Consider the following 18,705-nt stretch of genomic DNA (forward strand, 5'->3'; position numbering starts at 1 on the left):
TAATATGATAGTAGGATCTTTTTTTTTTTTTTTTTTTTTTGTTCAAACGGATACTTCCATAGAAAGCCCCAAAAAGAGGCCAAACAGAACCCAACAAAGACAAAAGCTCAAAAGAGCAGAAAGGCAAAAGGACCGCAAAAGCAGCCAACAAAGAAAAGGAAAAGCCAAACAAAGGCAACAACCAGGAAAAAGAACAGTAAAAGTAGGAATGAGTAAAAAGGAGAGCACGGGATTGCACGGGTTTGCCCTCAACCAGAGGGAGGGGCAGGCAAGCCATCACTCGATAGGACAGACACCAAGGAGGGTGGGGGAGTATTAACCCAACTGCAAAGGCGCAACCTCCGTTTGGCTAGCTTGGCGGCAGCATCAGCGGCTCCGTTAGCTTCACGACGAATCCAGTTCCAATCACAGTGGATGAAAGAAGCTTTCAACCGACGAAACTCAGCAAGAAAGGTATAGAACCTCCAGTTACTAGTTGCAGAATCATTCTTAATACATGAAAAGAGCTCAAAGCAATCAGTTTCCACCACAATATGTTGAAACTGCAGGGAAGAGGCAAAGGAAAGACCCACGATCGCAGCATGGGCTTCGCATTCCACCGCAGAAGAGAGATTGCAAGGTTGTATCGTGGCGCCAATAAAAGATCCATTGTGATCCCGAATGACCACACCGACCCCACCCAAACCAGAATTGGCCTCCCATGCACCGTCAATATTCACTTTGACGAAAGGAGACAGTGGAGGGGACCAGTGCAATCTGGGGGGAACACCCCTGATAAAGAGAGGAGCAGCAGTTGCCAAATCCTTGGCCTGGGAAAATTCCTTATGGAGGCTGTTGGCCTGGGAGAGAACCAGTTGGGGAGAGGGCATGAGACCCCTAAATATAGCCTGACACCTCGCCTTCCAGATCTCCCAAGAGCAGAACATGAAATGGGAGATTCCCCAATTCAGATGATCATCGTTCGTAAAAATACCACTCAGAAGGCGAGATAACCAGGAGTCAAGGGTGGAAATAGACGCCAAATCAGGAGAGTACCCCAATGGGCTGCCGAACCAGACAGCCCGTGTCCAAGGGCAGAGTAGAAGCAAATGCTCCACAGTCTCGGGAAAAAGGCCACATAAGCGACACAGTGGGGAGAGGGATAGTTTCCTCTTAAAGAGATTTGCACCCGTGGGAATGGAGTTCGTAATAGCTCGCCACATAAAATTACGGATTTTTGGGGTGACGCGAGCCCCCCATAGCACCCGCCAAATCTCCTTATTCACGACATGAGAGGACGATGCTCTATCCATCGAGACAAGGGGAGAATCTCCAATGGCATGACAGTACCCGGATTTTACAGAGTAGTCCCCCGATTTCACCTCGGGCCAAACCAAGCGGTCACAAGTGGACGGGGTGCCAATGGGAGTAGCACGAATTTTGGCAGCCTCACAGGAAGGAATAAAAGGCTCAATGTGGGAGATGTTCCAGGTACCGTTGTCCGCATTGATGATATCAGAGACCAACAGAGGAGTAAAGCGGTTATTGGTGGGAATAAGGGAGAGTTTTCCCGAGCCATTGCCAGTTAACCACCGATCCTTCCAAACGTCCACCAAGAGGCCATTGCCAATCTGCCAGCGAGCACCAGACGCAATAATTTCACGACCAACTAAGAGACTGTTCCAGGCCCAAGATGCACAACCCCCTTTTTTTGCGTCCAGGAAACTGCAATTTGGAAAATAACGTGCTTTCAAGATTCTGGCCCAGAGAGCATTTGGATTGCGCAAGAGCCGCCAACACTGCTTGGCAAGTAAGGATTTATTGAAAGTATGTAGATCGCGAAAGCCCATACCCCCAGCGGCCTTGGGGGTGCAAAGCTTCCTCCATGAGTGCCAATGAATTTTGCCATGTTCGCCATCTTGGCCCCACCAAAAGCGAGCCAAGTCGGCATTGATTGTATTGCAAAGAGTGGTTGGTAGTAAAAAACAAGACATGGGGTAAGCTGGGACGGCCGTAGCAACTGACTTGATAAGGACCTCCCTGCCCGCTTGAGATAACAGATTTAGTTTCCAACCCGCGATCTTATGATTTATTCTGTCCCGAACATAGGCCAAGGCATCAACCTTCGATCGGCCCCAAAAGGTAGGGAGGCCGAGGTAGGGCCCAGGATCACAGGTCGCAGGGATCCCAAAGATACTACCACAGCCAATTCTGGTACCGTGATCAGTGTTGGGGGAGAAATATAAACTAGACTTGAGAGGATTCACCTCCTGGCCAGAGGCAGCGCAATAATCGTCCAGAATAGATTTGAGAGCGATACAATTGGATGGCCTAGCCTGCAGAAAAAATAGAGAGTCATCTGCGAAGAAAAGGTGGGATAGTCCTGGACAACCCCTGCTCAATTTGATACCTTGGATCACCCCGTTATCTGAAGCCTTAATAATGTTGAGTGAGAGAACTTCAGAGACAAGAAGAAAAAGGTATGGGGACAGGGGGTCACCTTGCCTCAAGCCTCTAGAGGGGAAGAAGCGATTACCAGGGGACCCATTTAGGACCAAGGAGAAGGAGACAGATTTTATACATAACATGACCAGAGAACACCACCGGTTATCGAATCCAAATTTACGAAGAGTGTCCTCCAAAAAGTCCCATTCGACGCGGTCATACGCCTTATTCATGTCAAGTTTCAAACCAAGCTCAAAGGACTTCCTGGAGGATTTGAGCCGCAAATAATGGAAAGCCTCATGGGCCAGCAGGATATTGTCCTGAATTTGCCTCCCAGGGACAAAGGCATTCTGATGCATGCTAATCAGATTCGGGAGTAGGGGCTTGAGACGGTTTGCCATAAGTTTAGATAGGATCTTGTAAGAGTTGTTACACAAACTGATTGGTCTGAAATGATTAACAGAGGTCGGCTTAGGAACCTTGGGGATTAGGACAATGTGGGTATGATTTAGGAGATCCAGCCTGCAATTACCAGAAAAGAACTCAGATACCAAGTCATTAATAGAGCGCTGAACGATATCCCAGAAATGATCATAGAAGAGACCCGGGAAGCCATCCGGGCCGGGTGCCTTTAGTGAGCCAAGCTGTTTGACCGCTGTTCGGACTTCATCCACAGAGTAAGGAGCGGTTAACCTTGTATTATTTGCATCTGAGACTTTACCCTGAACGCAATGAAGGATACCCCCCCAATTTCTAGGACCCCGAGACTTAAAGAGATCTTCAAAGAAGTGACAAAACTCATCCCCGACTGCTTGGTCCCCAATGATGCAAGCCCCCTCTGAGTTTAGTAAAGACTCAATACGATTACGTTGCCTGTGGTGGAGGGTCGAAAGATGGAAAAATTTTGTGTTCGCATCGCCAGCCTGCAACCAGTTTAAACGAGAACGTTGTTTCCAATAAATTTCCTCTCTGCTCCATAAGCAAGAAAGCTCATCCCAAATAGCAGCTTCCTGATGGTGAAAATTATCCCCATGCACACCTAACTGAAGAACCTTACTTTAAGATCAAACAAGCTATAAGTATTAACCTTGAGAAGCCATGAGAACGGGACATAAGGGCCAGCCCTGGGTGATTGAAGGCCCCGCGCAAAAGTCTAAGAATGTGCCCTTTTTACATAAATTAATAATTATATATTTTATTTTTATTAAATAATTAATTTTATTAAAATTAAAAGAGTTTACAAAAGGTAATGAAGAACAATTTTGGGCCTCATTAAAACCTTGTTTGAGGAAAATCCAGTGAAATCTCAAACGAAGGAAAAAGAGTATCCGACATTAAAAACACATTCAACAACAAATTAACTCTCAAGTGTCTACATGCTGCACCACCAATATCTTCCACAATTAATCATAACAAACTGCCACCATATGCACCTACAAAATAACAAAATATCATTTAAAATGTCTTCTTATTGCAGTTTTAGAAGCAAAATCATCAATTATATTATTATATTTAATGTTTTCTAACATATCCCTTTCAATGCACAATATTGCTAGTCCATTCAACCTATCTTAAGCCATGGTGGTTAGCAAGTAAGATTTTAATAATTTTAATTTGGAAAAACTTCTTTCAGCAGATGCCACTGTCACAGGTATAGTCAATAATATCCTATAAGCAACCATTACATTTGGAAACATATCCACACTCTTTACAAATTCTAGAATTTTAATGGAGGTCCATGGTTTATCTGTTTCATATGCCTCTCTTGGTAACATCAGTTGCAACACTTGTAATTCTGACAGTAAATTACATGCATCAACATCTGAAACATCATCATTTTTCAAAGCATTTTCAAGATTCACACAATAAATTTTCAATTGATTATCATCCAATGAAGTCAATTTTGCAGCATCAAATAAGAACCCAAAAATAGATTCAAAGCAATGCAATTGTTCAAACCTACTCTTCAATTCACCTACTCTTCAATTCACTAAGAGCAATGTCTAAATCAAACTCAGTTAATGTTCTAGTATAAAAATTATAGGAAAAATGTCTAGAGTGTTCATTCAAGGGGAATTTCAAATTAGTTTCTCTTACAGGACCATTTTCTAAAAGTAAATCTCTCATTTTCGCATCAAGATTATCCCAAACTCTTGGATCATAAATATTCAAATCATTTGCATTTTCTGCTTCTTCATTCTCATTTTCTGCTATGTCTTCATTTTCAATTTCATTTACGTCATTTTGATTTTCATTTGGTGGTGGTAAATCTTTAGCTAAGTTTTCAAGTGAACTACTATCAGTTTGTTTAAGAAAATATTTATTCAAAGTTCCTCTTAGGCTTTGAGCAATCTCTAATTCTTTTTTCTTTCTTTGTCTCTTGAGGTTTCCAGAAAGTTGTTTCTTAAACATGTTTAAATTTGTATCATAAACACAAGCAAAGCAATAGCAAATTAAAATAGCAATAAAAGTAGAACTAATGAAATGAACAAAGAACAATAAAACATGATTGCTGCCGATGCATCCTGTTGCAGTTTTTACCAAGCAAGCAAGAACTAGTAGAACTAATTAATCAAATTGCTTTCAAGAGCCTGCTCTCTGCTATGTTTGGTTTAGTTTTCTTATTCTCAATGTCGTTCTTCTCTTTGTCTTTGGGAAAAGAATGTTCAGCACGCTTCTTATGGAACAAAAATAGAATAAACCACAGATACCCATATGGAACAAAAATAGAATAAACCACACATACCCATCATCACGCCTGTTTCTTGAGCCTGTTGAGAAAGAATTGAAAATTCTACTCCATGCCTTTTTCTTGTTTAGCTCGAAAGCTGACAACCATTTAGTATTAGTATATACCCATTATTTTTAGTTTTTCTATAAGAAGTTTCAGCTTTTTATAAGGAATTAATTTTGTTTTTTGCATATACATATATATAAGCTATATATAAATTTTTTTTGGGCCCCTTCAATTTTGGGCCCCGGGATGTGGCCCTAGTTGCCCTGGCCAAGGGCCGGCTCTGCGGGACATAAAAGATCTTGAGCAGCAAGCAAAGGTCTTCCAATCTTTCTACACGCCTTATGCACTCCTAATATGGGGTAGGATTTGTATGCTTGAATGTGTATAAGATCGGGGACCTAAACCTTGTTTTTATAGGTGATTTGACCTAGGTTTCTTGCCCATAAAAGATTACCTAAATCATGCCTTAATCACCTCTGGAATCCATGACAAAATAGGATAGATATCTCCTTTTTATTTTATTCCTTCTTTTTTTTTTTTGGTTACATTGGAGGAAAGAAACCCCACTGGGGTTCGATCCTGGGTGCCATGGGGGGAAGGGGGAATCCACCACCACTGTGGTGGGAACCCATTGGCATTTTATTCCTTCTTCACCTCCAAGTATCCGGCTAATCAAATAAAAACTTTCCACTTTTATTCCTTAACAGATTGTGTACCTTAAATAGATGCAAACTCAATTAGGGTCTTACGTTCTCCCACTTGAGTGCAACATCTATTTAAAACACTTCCTTACTGCCTCAGAATCGATTCCTTATGTGCACAATTTGGAAAGCTCATTTGATAAGGATATCTATATCAAACTCTGTGTCAAATTTCATCAACTCATAGGATTACAGACATGATATCCAAATGATATGGTATCATCCACCTACAATCACCACAAGCAACAATATCCGCATAGAGTACCAGCAAGTCATGGTTATGTTCACATATATCAGAAGTGCTAAACTGTGAAGTATCATTCCTGATATATGAATGGTCCACTTTATAACCACTGAGTGGTTTAACTTTAATGCTCAATATATATAAAGAGCTCTTTAATATTTATAAACAGTTCTTACTCATATTGCAAAAATTCAACAGAATCAGAGTCAAAATATTCATTCATATTGTCAAATAACATGAAAACACAATACCAAAACATTTAAAATAAGAACACAGTCTAAAACACCTCCCACTAAAATAAGGCATCTTCAAAGCTTGACAACACTCCCATACTGTTGACATGCCTATGAAAAACTGAATTAGGCACTGCCTTATTTAATGGATCAGCTATCATTTCTGTAGTGCTTATGTAATCGACATTTATTTCACCATCTCTGACTTTTTCCCTAGCAGATAGGTACTTAACTTTCATGTGTTTGACTCCTGAGGATCGCTTGTTATTTCTACAGAAGAAAACTTTTGCTTTGTTATCACAGTACAACTGAATTGGTCTTTCTATGGAACTTACTATCCTCAAATCATGTATAAAATTCTTAAGCCAACTACTATGGTTTGCAGCCTCATAATAAGCTATAAATTCTACATACATGGTAGATGTAGCTATTGTTGACTACTTCACACTCTTCCAAGCAACAGCTCCACCTCCCATCATAAAAACAAAACTAGAAGTTGATCTAGCTATATCTGCACATCCTGCAAAATCTGCATCACAATAGCCAACTAATTTTAATTCATCTGTCCTCCTAAAAACCAACATGTGGTCTTTAGTCCTTTGCATGTATCTGAGAACCTTCTTGGCAGCTTTCCAATGAACTAAACCTGGATTAGCTTGGTATCTTCCCAAAACACTGATTGAAAAAGCTAAATCTGGTCGTGTACACACTTGTGCATACATGATACTTCCTACAACTGAAGCATATGGCTTGTCTCTCATTTCTGCCTTCTCAAAATCATTCTTCGGACAATCTTCTTGACTCAGCTTATCTCTTTTTGAAATTGGCACTTCTGCTCTATTACTTTGCTGCATATTAAACCTTTTCAACACCTTTTCTATGTAAGCTTTCTGTGATAAACCTAACAGCCCTCGTGCTCTATCTCTATGAATCTCAATACCTAGGACATAGGAAGCTTCTCCAAGATCCTTCATCTCGAAATTCATAGATAAAAAATTCTTTGTTTCATATAAGAGGCTCTCATCACTGTTAGCAAGGAGAATATCATCTACATAGAGAACAAGAAAGATAAATATGCTCCCATTGTTCTTTAAGTATATGCACTCATCCAAACTATTCTCAACAAAACCATATGATGTAATTATCTTATGAAACTTCAAATACCACTGCCTTGAGGCCTGTTTCAAACCATAGATCGATTTATTCAGTTTGCACACTAACTGCTTACTATCTTCTTCTACAAATCCTTCTAGTTGCTGCATACAAATCCATCCATTTGATGTAAAAACATGTCAAAGTGTGTCACAAGTGCCATAATGATCCTAAAAGCATCTTTGGTTGAAACTGGAGAGAAAATTTAAGTATAATCAATCCCCTTTTGTTGTGTGAAAGCCTTAGCTACAAGTCGAGCTTTATGCCTCTCAATATTGCCCTTTGAGTCCCTTTTGGTTTTGAACACCCATTTACACCCTATAGGCTTCATTCCTTGCTGCAATTCAACTAACTCCCACACTTTATTGGCTTCCATAGATTCCAATTCACTTTGCATAGCCTTAATCCATTTTTCAAAATGTTCACTAGTTATAGCTGTTGTGTAGATACAGCTGCACCAAAATGGATTCAGTTGCATCCTCAACTTGTGATACTCGCAAGTGCACGAGCCGTTTGGTAGTATAGCATATGTAAGTGCGAGGTCGATCCCACGAGGATTGGTGATTGAATGATCCAATTCATTTCTCCTACACAAAACAGAAATGAAAAAAAGAAAATAAATAAAACAAGAAAGAGGAAATAGCTCAAGCAAATAAGTTCCCAAGTTCAATTAGATTAATGGATTGATTCTAGCTAAAGTATGATTAAGCCATGGTGTGTGGTCATAACCTTGTGTTCCTAATTCCCTAATTTGATCATTTGTTGTCTAACCTAAAATTAAGCATTAGGAACCCATTAAGCATAGAAGAACAATTTAAACAACCAAGCATGTATCTAATCCCTGTTGTCGAATGTCCATACATACTCTTCCTATTCATAGTTTAATTCGAATTAAAGCATGGTGTATACTCTTAATTCAAACCAAGATAGCTAACATGCAAGCCTAAATGGTGATCAATCATTCAAACTAGCATATTAACTTATAAGCATAATGAATAAGAACAAAAACCATAATTGAAACTTGGAAACTAATCAAACTTGAAACTAAAGAAAAGAATTTACATAATGAAAAATAAAGTGGAACTAAGAAAAACTTAAGGAGAATTTCAGCACAAAAGATTTCATTACAACAATTGAAAACTAGAAAGAGAAACTAAGAGAATTTGAGGGAGAGAAGGGAAGGGAGCTCTAGAGAAGTGTTTGAGAGCTCCCCCCCTTGGGGTGTGTTTACAAGCTTGGGAAACCTCACTATTTATAGGCCTAGGGGAAGTGAAAATCTGAATTCAATATGGCTAATGCATACAACACTTGTATTATAAAATCTTGAATTGGTTGATGCACTTGAATTAGAAAATCTGAATTGGTTGATGCACTTCACCAATAAATCCCACCAGCAGCCCTAGCTCATCTTCATGTCACCATGACCAAGCTTCCAACCAGCTCATCCTCATGTCAGCATGACCAGCAACTTCAAGGGCTTACGAATTGGGCTAGGCTGAATCAAATGAAGACTTTAAGATGTCCATTGTGAAGTTCAGAATGTGTATGATCCAACCACACAATTATTGGCCCAATCCAAGCTCGGAGGAGGAAGTTAAGGCCGAAACAAATTGCTAACTCGTTTTGCTCGCTGACAAAAATCCATCCTGAGCATGGCTCTGTGTTTGCTAGGTAACAGACTCCAGATTTATCCAATGGGGCTGAATTTTGGATATGTTATAGTACACACCCATTGGAACAACTTTAATGAAGAATGCGGCCTCATCCGAGCTGTGTAGGTTGCTGAAACAGATCTTGCAATGTGACCTACGAAACTGGACTGGCAGGGGGCTGTAGCCAAAATGAGTTTGTCTTTTAAGCTCTTCATCCATTCATTCAAATTAGGCCTTAACATGCTTGAATTGCATGAATTATGCTCTCTTGCTCTATTTGCCTACAAAACACACAAAGGGAGGCAAATAACTTAGAAATCTAGGAAACTAAGCAAAAGAAGTAAGTAAATAGGGCATGTATATGTATGAAATTATGAGCTTAACAATAGCCTCCTTGTAACTCATTGGGTCCTCAAAATCACAATTATTAGAACATGTCTCATTCAAATAAACAAAATCTGGCAAAGTATTGGCTCTCCTTTCTCTTGTGGATCTTCTAATTTCTTGTTGTTGTGGCTGTGGTTCTATGGGCACATCCATTTCATTTAGTTCTTCTTGTATTTCGCCAACATTTTGGTCTTCATTCCTAAATTCAATTGGTGCCTCAGGTTGTGACAAAGTTTGAGTTAACTCATAGGTTATGATTGGAATATTGCTTGCATGGAAATTTTCTACTCCTATTTCTCCCTCTTCATCAAAAGTAAAATTCTTGTTTGCCCCTTCACTATCCTCATTAAACTCTAGAAACTTAGCCTTTCCTGTCTCAACAACTCTATTGGTATAGTTGGGGCAATAGAAACGAAAACCCTTGATCTCTCTGCATATCCTATAAACCTGCAGCTCACAGTCTTTGGATCCAGTTTTCCCAAGTTTGGATTGTAAACTTTGGCCTCAGCTTTACAACCCCAGATATGCAGATGGTTTAAGCTAGGCTTCCTTTTGTTCCATAGCTCAAAAGGTGTTTTAGGGACTGATTTACTTGGACACCTATTTAGGATATAATTAGCTGTCTTGACAGCATCTCCCCATAAAAACCTTGGAAGGTCAGTGGTGCAAATCATGCTTTTCACCATATCCTTCAAGGTTCTATTCCTTCTTTCTGACACTCCATTTTCTTGAGGAGTTCCAGGGTTTGTGTATTGAGCAACTATCCCACAATCTTGAAGATATCGAGCCAATGGTGATGGATGTCTGCCTTGCTCATCATACTTGCCATAGTATTCTCCTCCCCTATCAGATCTTAACACTTTAATCTTTAACTCAAGTTGGTTTTCAACCTCAGTTTTAAATATTTTAAAAACTTCAAAGGCACTAGATTTGGTCTGGATTAGGTAGTGATAGCAGAATCTAGAGAAATCATCAATGAAAGTGATGAAGTACCTATGTCCTTCTAGAGTTTCAAATGGAAAAGGACCACAAATGTCAGTGTGAATTATCTCTAGGAGTTGCTGACTGCGTGTGGATCCTAATTTTCTAGAGTTAGTCATTTTTCCCTTTATGTACTCAACACACTCAGTGAAGTCAGCAAAATCCAAGGAAGGAAGAATTCCTTCTTGAATTAGCCTTTGCATTCTTTTCTTAGACACATGACCTAATCTTTTGTGCCATAGTTTGCAGACTTCTCATTTTCTAGTGATCGTTTCTGTCCTATGGTTTCAGTGGTGAAAACAACATTGTTCCTAGAAAGATTTAAACAATACAAACCATCAATCAAAGAGCCATTGCCCACTGAATTTTTATTAAAGACTAAATCAAATCCAACTTCAGAGAAAACAAAATTGAAAAGTTCCTTAGTTAATCTAGAAACTGAAATCAAATTCCTTCTCATGGAAGGTACAAAAGCAACATCTTTCAAAATTAAAGGAAAGCCTGAAACTAATTGGAGTCTAACTGAGCATATTGCTTGGACTGATACTCTCTTCCCATTCCCTACGAACAGATGGTCTTGGTCTCTACTTGGTTTCCTCTGGTTTGCGAAGTCCTGCAAGGAATTGGCAACATGGATTGATGAACCAGTGTCAATCCACCATGAGTTAGTAGGAACTATGACATTGTTAGACTCAAAACAGACTAGGACATTTTCAGATTTACCTTTGTTTCCCTTTTTCTCTACCCAACGCTTGTATTTGGTGCACTCTCTCTTCATGTGACCTGCTTTGTCATAGAAGTAACATTTAAAAACAGTAGTTTTGTTGGTTTTTAAAGTGTTAGACCTTTAAGGAGGAAGATTAACCCTAGAGTTCTCTTTGTTGGTAGAAGTATGTGAGCCAAGCTTAGAAAAGTGACGTTTGGGAGCATTGGTGGTGAGGTGCACAGTGTTAACCTCTTTTTCCTTCTTCATCCGAGCCTTCTCTTGAACACAAATAGTTATGAGCTCATTGAGATCCCACTTGTCTTTCTGAGCATTGTAAATTACCTTAAGTTGTCCATATGATGAAGGGAGAGAGTTCAAAGCAAGATGAACAAGAAAAGGATTGGCTATAGGAACATCAAGTGCCTTTAGCTTGCTGGCAGTCTTTATCATACCTAGGAGATACACCCTCATGTCTTCCTTACCATCATACTTCATGGTAGCCAGCTTATTCATCAGATTTCTAGTTTCAGCCTTATCTGATTCTTTAAACTTCTCAGCCACTGCCTCCAAGTACTCCTTAGTATTTTCAGAATCAGGAATGCCTCCATAAATGGCTTTAGTCATGGACTTTTTCATTATGAGCAGACAAATCCTATTTGCCTTCTCCTATCTCTCAAGTTTCAGCCTTTGCTCAGCAATGCTCTCAGCAGTGAGCACTGGTTTCTCTTCTCTTAAAGCTATGTCGTGATCTAAGAGACCTAGAGCTATCTCTAAATCACGCTTCCATTTCTTAAAGTTGCTACCAGTCAAAGGTTCAATCGAATTGATAGAGGTAGGGTTCATAACTAAAAACACAGAATTATGCAATATGGTTAATCTTTTATCCTCAAAACTTTATACATATGTGATAAACATCTGTGGACAGAATATCAAATATGCCTGAGTTTCTTTCACAAGTCTAACATCATAAACTGTCTATGATAAGCTGTTATCAAGATCTTCCCATCTATGGACAGAAAAGATTTTGATCTTCATAGTAGTTGATGTGCCATCTTGTTCCATCATAAGGCATAATCGAATGAGGTTCACACTTGTAAGCAGAAAACCTCACCCAATGTGTCTTGTGATGCAATTCTGTCATCAAAACCTTGAGATGATTTAAAACAATTGCCTCACGTTCATCTGTGGACTGAACATCAGACAATGATTTTGAATCAAAACATGACATCTTTGATATGTTTACTTGATGCGGAATTTCATTATGTTCATGCTTAAGTGGTTTTAACCTTACTCATGATTCTATGTGTATCTGCAGATAGATATGCTAAACAATATAAATTTCTTTAATATATTTAAAAAAACACGCACAGCAGTCCCAGAATACAAATTTTAATTCTTGAGTTTAGCAAACAATCATTGCAGAACAGCACAACACAAAAACAGAATTGGAAAAACAGTCTGGAGAATATGTTTTATCTTGATTTAGACTTATAGATGCATGACCTAGGCTCTGATACCACATGTTAGACTTTAAGATCAAACAAGCTATAAGTACTAACCTTGAGAAGCCATGAGAACTGGACAGAAAAGATCTTGAGCAGCAAGCAAAGGTCTTCCAATCTTTCTACACGCCTTATGCCCTCCTAATATGGGGTAGGATTTGTATGCTTGAATGTGTATAAGATCGGGGACCTATACCTTGTTTTTATAGGTGATTTGACCTAGGTTTTTGCCCATAAAAGATTACCTAAATCATGCCTTAATCACCTCTGGAATCCATGACAAAATAGGATAGATATCTCCTTTTATTTTATTCCTTCTTCACCTCCAAGTATCCGGCTAATCAAATAAAAACTTTCCACTTTTATTCCTTAACAGATTGTGTACCTTAAATAGATGCAAACTCAATTAGGGTCTTACATGATCTTCTTCTTTTAACATAGGAGCTCAGTTTATTTCTATTATTTTTATCGATTAGTTTTTTTGTCAGTGTTGTGATTTTCTAACCAAACCCACCTTCCATTGCTTTGGAATTGCTGCTCTCTCGCTCTCTCTCTCTCTCTCTCTTTCTCTGTGTGGCTGTGATGGTGTTGCATGGTGGTGCAGGCCCCCTTCAAAAACCTACTCACATGAAGAAGCAGCATATCCCTCCACAACTCCCTCTTTGGGAATTTTAAAGATCCAACGGTCCTTTATTATTTACAAAACGGGTAGAAATGAAATCATAATTCGGTCCAATTAAATTGAGTAATGCTATTTAGACACACAATATTGACCATCTTATGTCTAAAATATTACCATACGCGCACACACAGCAAAGCAACACAGATATACACAGATGTATGTAGGCATGTGCCCACAGCAAAGCAACACATATAATACAAATAGAGACAAAAAAAAATGGTATGATAGCATATATGAGAACAAGCATGTGAAGAGTAAAGAATAAAAAAGATGAGAACCTTGTTCACTTCTCAAGTCTGTTCATCTTCTCCCAAAACAGACCAACGTGAGAATCAGATGTAATAGGGTGTGATTTTTTTATGGGGTTTGGTATTTATACCACTAAACCAACTGAAAAGTCTCACATAATACATCATTTTATGAAATACCTCAAAATCGGTAAGTTTTTGAATACCACCGTACTTCTTCTAATCTTTTGAAAATCCGAATACCACCAGACTTGAATTGATGATTTTAAAATCCTAATTGAATACCATCAGATTTTTATTGATTACTTAAAAATCATAATTGAATAACAATAAACTTTTAAGCTTCAAAAAAATCTTTTAAAATTCTAATTGAATACACCCCCTAAAACATGACTTAGGTTTTTTTTCTTCCTTCTTCGATTTCATTTCCTCTCTCTCTGCCTGATCTGAGCCGCCGAAGCCGAACCTCTCTTTTCCTCTCCGTGAACCTCTCTTTCAGCCATCCTTGTTCTTCTTCAGCCGTTGCACCACTGAAGCTCCCTCTCTTTTTCGGGACGCAAGCAGTGGGCCATAACCCAATCCCCATCTTTGTACTGCCGCCTAACCCAATCGCCCAGCGCACCTTTATTTCTGCACTTCGCTTCAAATTAGGGTTTTTGATCTCTCACTCTCACTCTTTGAGTTACACATAAAACCACACTGAGAGCTTCCCATAGCCGAGAGAAAGATGTGGAGGTCTGTTGTGACAGCAAGAGCTTCTCTTTCGACACAGGCAGCGCAGAAGTTGTGTGCAACTCGAAACCAGGTGCTTTCCTCTAAAACCCTAACACTAGTTGATCAATCTCCTCATTTTTCGACCAGATCCTACCACTGCCAAACCCGTAGGTTCCTTTCTCAGCTCTCAGAAAACCATAGTGATTCTGATGCAGCGGAAGGACAACAACTATCAGTGGACTTTGGTGAAAATGGTGATACACAGAGGGAAAATCTTACCCTGGGGAATGGGCTTGTTTGAGAGGAAAATGGTGATACTCAAATGAACATTTTTTCCCCCTCGGATGTAGAGTTTGGGGAAGTGGAAGAGGTTTATGAGATTGATTTGGAGCAGTTGGAGAGTTTATTGTCTCTTCTTCAGAGCAGTGCTGATGGGTGTCTTGAGTCTAGTTTTGATGGTTTAAATTTGACTTTACATCCAGAGTTTGTGATTAAAGTAATTGAAACCCCACTTGTTTTGGGTGAGAATTTGATTAGGTTTTTTAAGTGGGCGTTGAAGGAGAAACCCGAGTTTGGTGTCACTACGCACATACTGGATGCACTTGTTCGAGCGACATGTAGTGGCCTCGTTAGGAAGAGAGATGTGTACTCTTTGTGGGATTTAGTTAAAGAGGTTGGTGAGAAGGAGAACACTGTGGTGCATGTGCAAATTCTCAATGAATTGATATCTTCATTCTCAAAATTGGGTAAACAGAAAGCTGTTTTGGAGGTGTTCAACAAGTTGGTAGGATCATATCCTGGTTTTGCAAGGGTAAAAAAGCTAAAGATGCCCATTTGGTTTATTCCTCAGCAGCGAATGTGAAGCCGCAGTACCTGCCTCCCGCTTCGGTTTATCTTTTGATCAGTTCACTCTGCAGGGAGGATGAAACCGTTAAATTAGCTCTAGATATGTTGGATAATTTTGCTGGTGAAGCACGAAAATTTGCGATTAAGCCCTTTTCAGTTGTTGTTCGAGGTTTGTGTAGGATAAAGGATGTCGATGGGGCCAAAAAATTGCTTCTTGAGATGACAATGAAGGGCCCACCTCCAGGAAATGCAGTTTTCAATATGGTAATCAATGGCTATTGTATGGCTGGGGATATGAGAGAGGCAATTGATATGATGAATCTAATGAAGAGTAGGGGGTTGAAGCCAGATGTGTATACTTACACTGTTATCATGAGTGGTTATACAAATGGAGGTCAGATGGAAGACGCTTGTAAAATTTAATCCGAAGCCAAAACAAGCAAATTGAGTCATGTGACTTACCACACACTCATCCGTGGGTATTGCAAACTGGAAGAGTTTGATAAGGGTTTAAAGTTGTTGCGTGAGATGAAAGATTCTGGGGTCCAACCTAATGTTGATGAGTACAATAAGTTGATCCAATCTGTCTGCCTCAAGGCCTTGGATTGGGAAACAGCAGAAAAACTACTTGAAGAAATGAAGGATAATGGCTTGCATCTCAATGGGATTACACGGGGTCTTATAAAAGCTGTGAAGGAACTGAAGGAGGAGAAAATAGAGACTGAGAATGTAGTTGCAGAAGCCTAAAATGGTCATCTGGTTTTTGGTATGTGGATGTTATGATGAAGACTGGGGAAATAAAGTGAAGCTTTGCGGTTTATTTTGTTCATGGTGATAGTTATGCATCTCCTCTTGTCAATCATATACAAAAGGAAGATTGGTTTTTTCAATCCTTTCTTGCCCTTTCCCCTTGGACTTGTGTGCCACAACCTTCAGAGCTAAGCCAGAGGTATGCGCCTTAAAAGTCAGGACTAGGTCCTCTGCCCCCCCTTTTGTTTTTAAAAATTTGATGTGATTTTGTTCTTAAACACTATTTGAAGGTTAATATTACTTTCTAAGATGCAGTTAAAGCATAGAGGCAGCATTGTTGGAGCTTTGGTATTTGTCCTGAATGAGGAAATTTTGTAAGTCAATAAGATAAGAAATGATTAATATTTTTTTAATAAACTCCGTGTTTCTTATAAAAAAAATGCAAAAGCGAAAAGTATTAGGGCCACGATTGCGTCGTTGATATAGATATTGCTTTGTAATTTTGAGACCGAGTTACATGAAAAAGAATTATGGGTATCCATTGAACAGATTATGTCTGGTTAGCTAGGAAATCTTTTGGTATAAAGAAGATCATTGTGTGAAGAAGGCGAATCAGATCTTTATCTTCTGATTAGGTAAACTTGTTCTGTTGAGGATTTATTGTGTTTGGGATCCTAGCTAAATTTCATTTCCTAATTGAAGAATATAAAAGAGCAAAACTGTGTTCTTCTTCTTCAAAAGTTAAACCACGGCCTCCAATCCTATTAGACCTGGCATTCGTGTCGTTTTCGTGTCAACCCGTTATTTTTAACGGGTTGACACGACACGACACGATAAGAAAACAGGTAGGAAATATCAAACACGAACACGACCCGCTCTAATTCGCGAATCACACGACACGACCCGTTTCACCCGTTAAGAAAATAAACTTTTTTAATAAAAATTTAAAAAACCTATATTTTTACATGCCCAAAAAATCAAAATCATTCCAACAAAAGCTAATATTCTTGAATTTAATCCAAACTTCAACATCAACATCCGTGAACATGATCCATCATAACAAAAGGAAAAGGCCAAACAAATGTGAAGTAATCCATGAAGATCCGCACACAAAAAAAATCCATTAAGATGATCCAAACTTCAACATTTCACCATTGCAATTTTCCTGGAAAAAAAAACTATGAGAAAAGTATACAATATTTATAAATTAAAAAAATTGAAGTTGGGCCATTCCAACGTTGAATGGGAATAATCTGGACATTTGTTAATGTTTCTCTCTCTCTCTCTCTCTCTCTCTCTCTCTCTCTCTCTCTCTCTCTCTCTCTCCTCATTTCCTCTTTCTTCTCCCCTGCACTCTGTGTCTCCAGCAAATACCAAGTCAGAAGCCTCTATATCTCTAATTGACAGTAGAGTAAAATAAGAAAAATCAAACCCGTCCAGTACATCAATATATAATTTCCAGAGTCCACATAAATATATAATTTCCATACTGAAAGTCAAATAAATTTACCGAATCAATTAAGAAAAACATTCATACCTTAAGATAGGATTTAACAGCAGAAAAGATCTTCAAAGACAGAGAGAGGAGAGAGGAGAGATCGCAAGAAGAAGGAGAAGATGAGGACTTGAGAGAGAAAGAAAGAAAACTGCAGAGAAGAGAAAGAAAAGAAAGCGGCGGAATGAATGAAGAGAAAGAGATGCTAGGGTTATTTTTTTTAGAATAGAAAATTACAAAATTACCCCCGCTTAACGGGTTGGTTCGTGTATTCGCGAATGGACACCGAAACGACCCGTTAGCTTAACGGGTGGCTAACGGGTCAACACGATAGCAACACGACACGATAACTCCAACCCGAATACTGAATTTTTCGTGCAAATTCGTGTCGTGTGGGATTTTTCCAGGTCTAAATCCTATCTCCCTTTTCAAAGTAGCTTACGTTGAAAATTGTCCTACTCATGACATTACAACGATTGGCTCTGAGTGCTTCTTGAAGGAATAGAATAGGCCTCAAAACATTTGCAATGTCCCCTTCCCCTGTTGCCTTCCTACCTACACACAACCAGGGGAAGAATTAAAATGTTGTATGGTCTGTCTTTCCTTTTTTTACTGTTTTAATACGAAGCAAACTCGGTTATTATGTAGAAATCTACTAGTATGAGTAGCTATCAAAGTTAAAGAGTTAGAAGGATGTGTCAATATATTGTAAGCATAGAAGGTGGACTCTGTTAAAAGATGGTGCACAGATAGTTGCTCCTCTGAGTTCTAAACCCTGAACCCCTGAGCCCTTGAGCCCCTGAGTCCTAAACCCTAAAACCCCGAGCCCCCGAACCTCAGAACCCCGGACCTCCGACCTCGGATCCGGGACCCCGGGACCTTGAACCCTAGAACCCTCGGACCCTAAACCCTCTAATTTAAATTCTCATAACAGATCTTTTGAGGATTCAAGGGGTCACAAAAGATCTGGTAAAACATTTATGAAACGAACTCAACTGGTTCAACAATAGCATTATGCACCATGAGCTAGGGTTGGCTGAGGCAAATGCTAGGAATATTCAATTTGATATTAAAAAAATATGACTTGTTAACTTGTTGGCCCAAACCCTCCCCAGCTCGCTCTTCAACGCATTTTTTTTCCCCATATTAAAAGAATGCCCAAGGCCGGGAGAAATTATAGAATGGTACTATACTATCACGTCAGCTAATAGTACTTCTATTCAAAATATGCCATATGTCATTTTTTAAAAA

General features: G+C 39.2%; 1 protein-coding gene and 1 pseudogene across 1 annotated transcript; one reads left to right on the forward strand and one right to left on the reverse strand.

Moving 5' to 3' along the window:
- Positions 1–248: 248 nt before the first annotated feature.
- On the reverse strand, positions 249–4,836 carry LOC148294422 (uncharacterized). The gene is made up of 2 exons (XM_088253745.1): positions 4,522–4,836; positions 249–3,347 (listed from the first exon to the last, which is right to left on the reverse strand). Exons 1-2 carry the CDS (start codon positions 4,834–4,836, stop codon positions 249–251), a joined length of 3,414 nt encoding a protein of 1,137 aa, XP_088109871.1.
- A 9,512-nt stretch (positions 4,837–14,348) lies between these two features.
- LOC110754943 (uncharacterized) lies at positions 14,349–15,997 on the forward strand (annotated as a pseudogene).
- Positions 15,998–18,705: the final 2,708 nt, after the last annotated feature.

This window comes from Prunus avium, chromosome 5 (genome assembly GCF_965620075.1).
Source record: "Prunus avium chromosome 5, drPruAviu1.hap1.1, whole genome shotgun sequence".
Lineage (NCBI taxonomy): Eukaryota > Viridiplantae > Streptophyta > Magnoliopsida > Rosales > Rosaceae > Prunus > Prunus avium.

Excerpts from the sequence above, each read along its gene's own strand:
- LOC148294422 (XM_088253745.1), bottom strand. The coding sequence starts at position 4,836 with ATGTTTAAGAAACAACTTTCTGGAAACCTCAAGAGACAAAGAAAGAAA. Across the intron at positions 3,348-4,521 it reads TACTTTTAGAAAATGGTCCT|GCTGGCGATGCGAACACAAA; the intron begins GTAAGAGAAACT and ends AACTGGTTGCAG.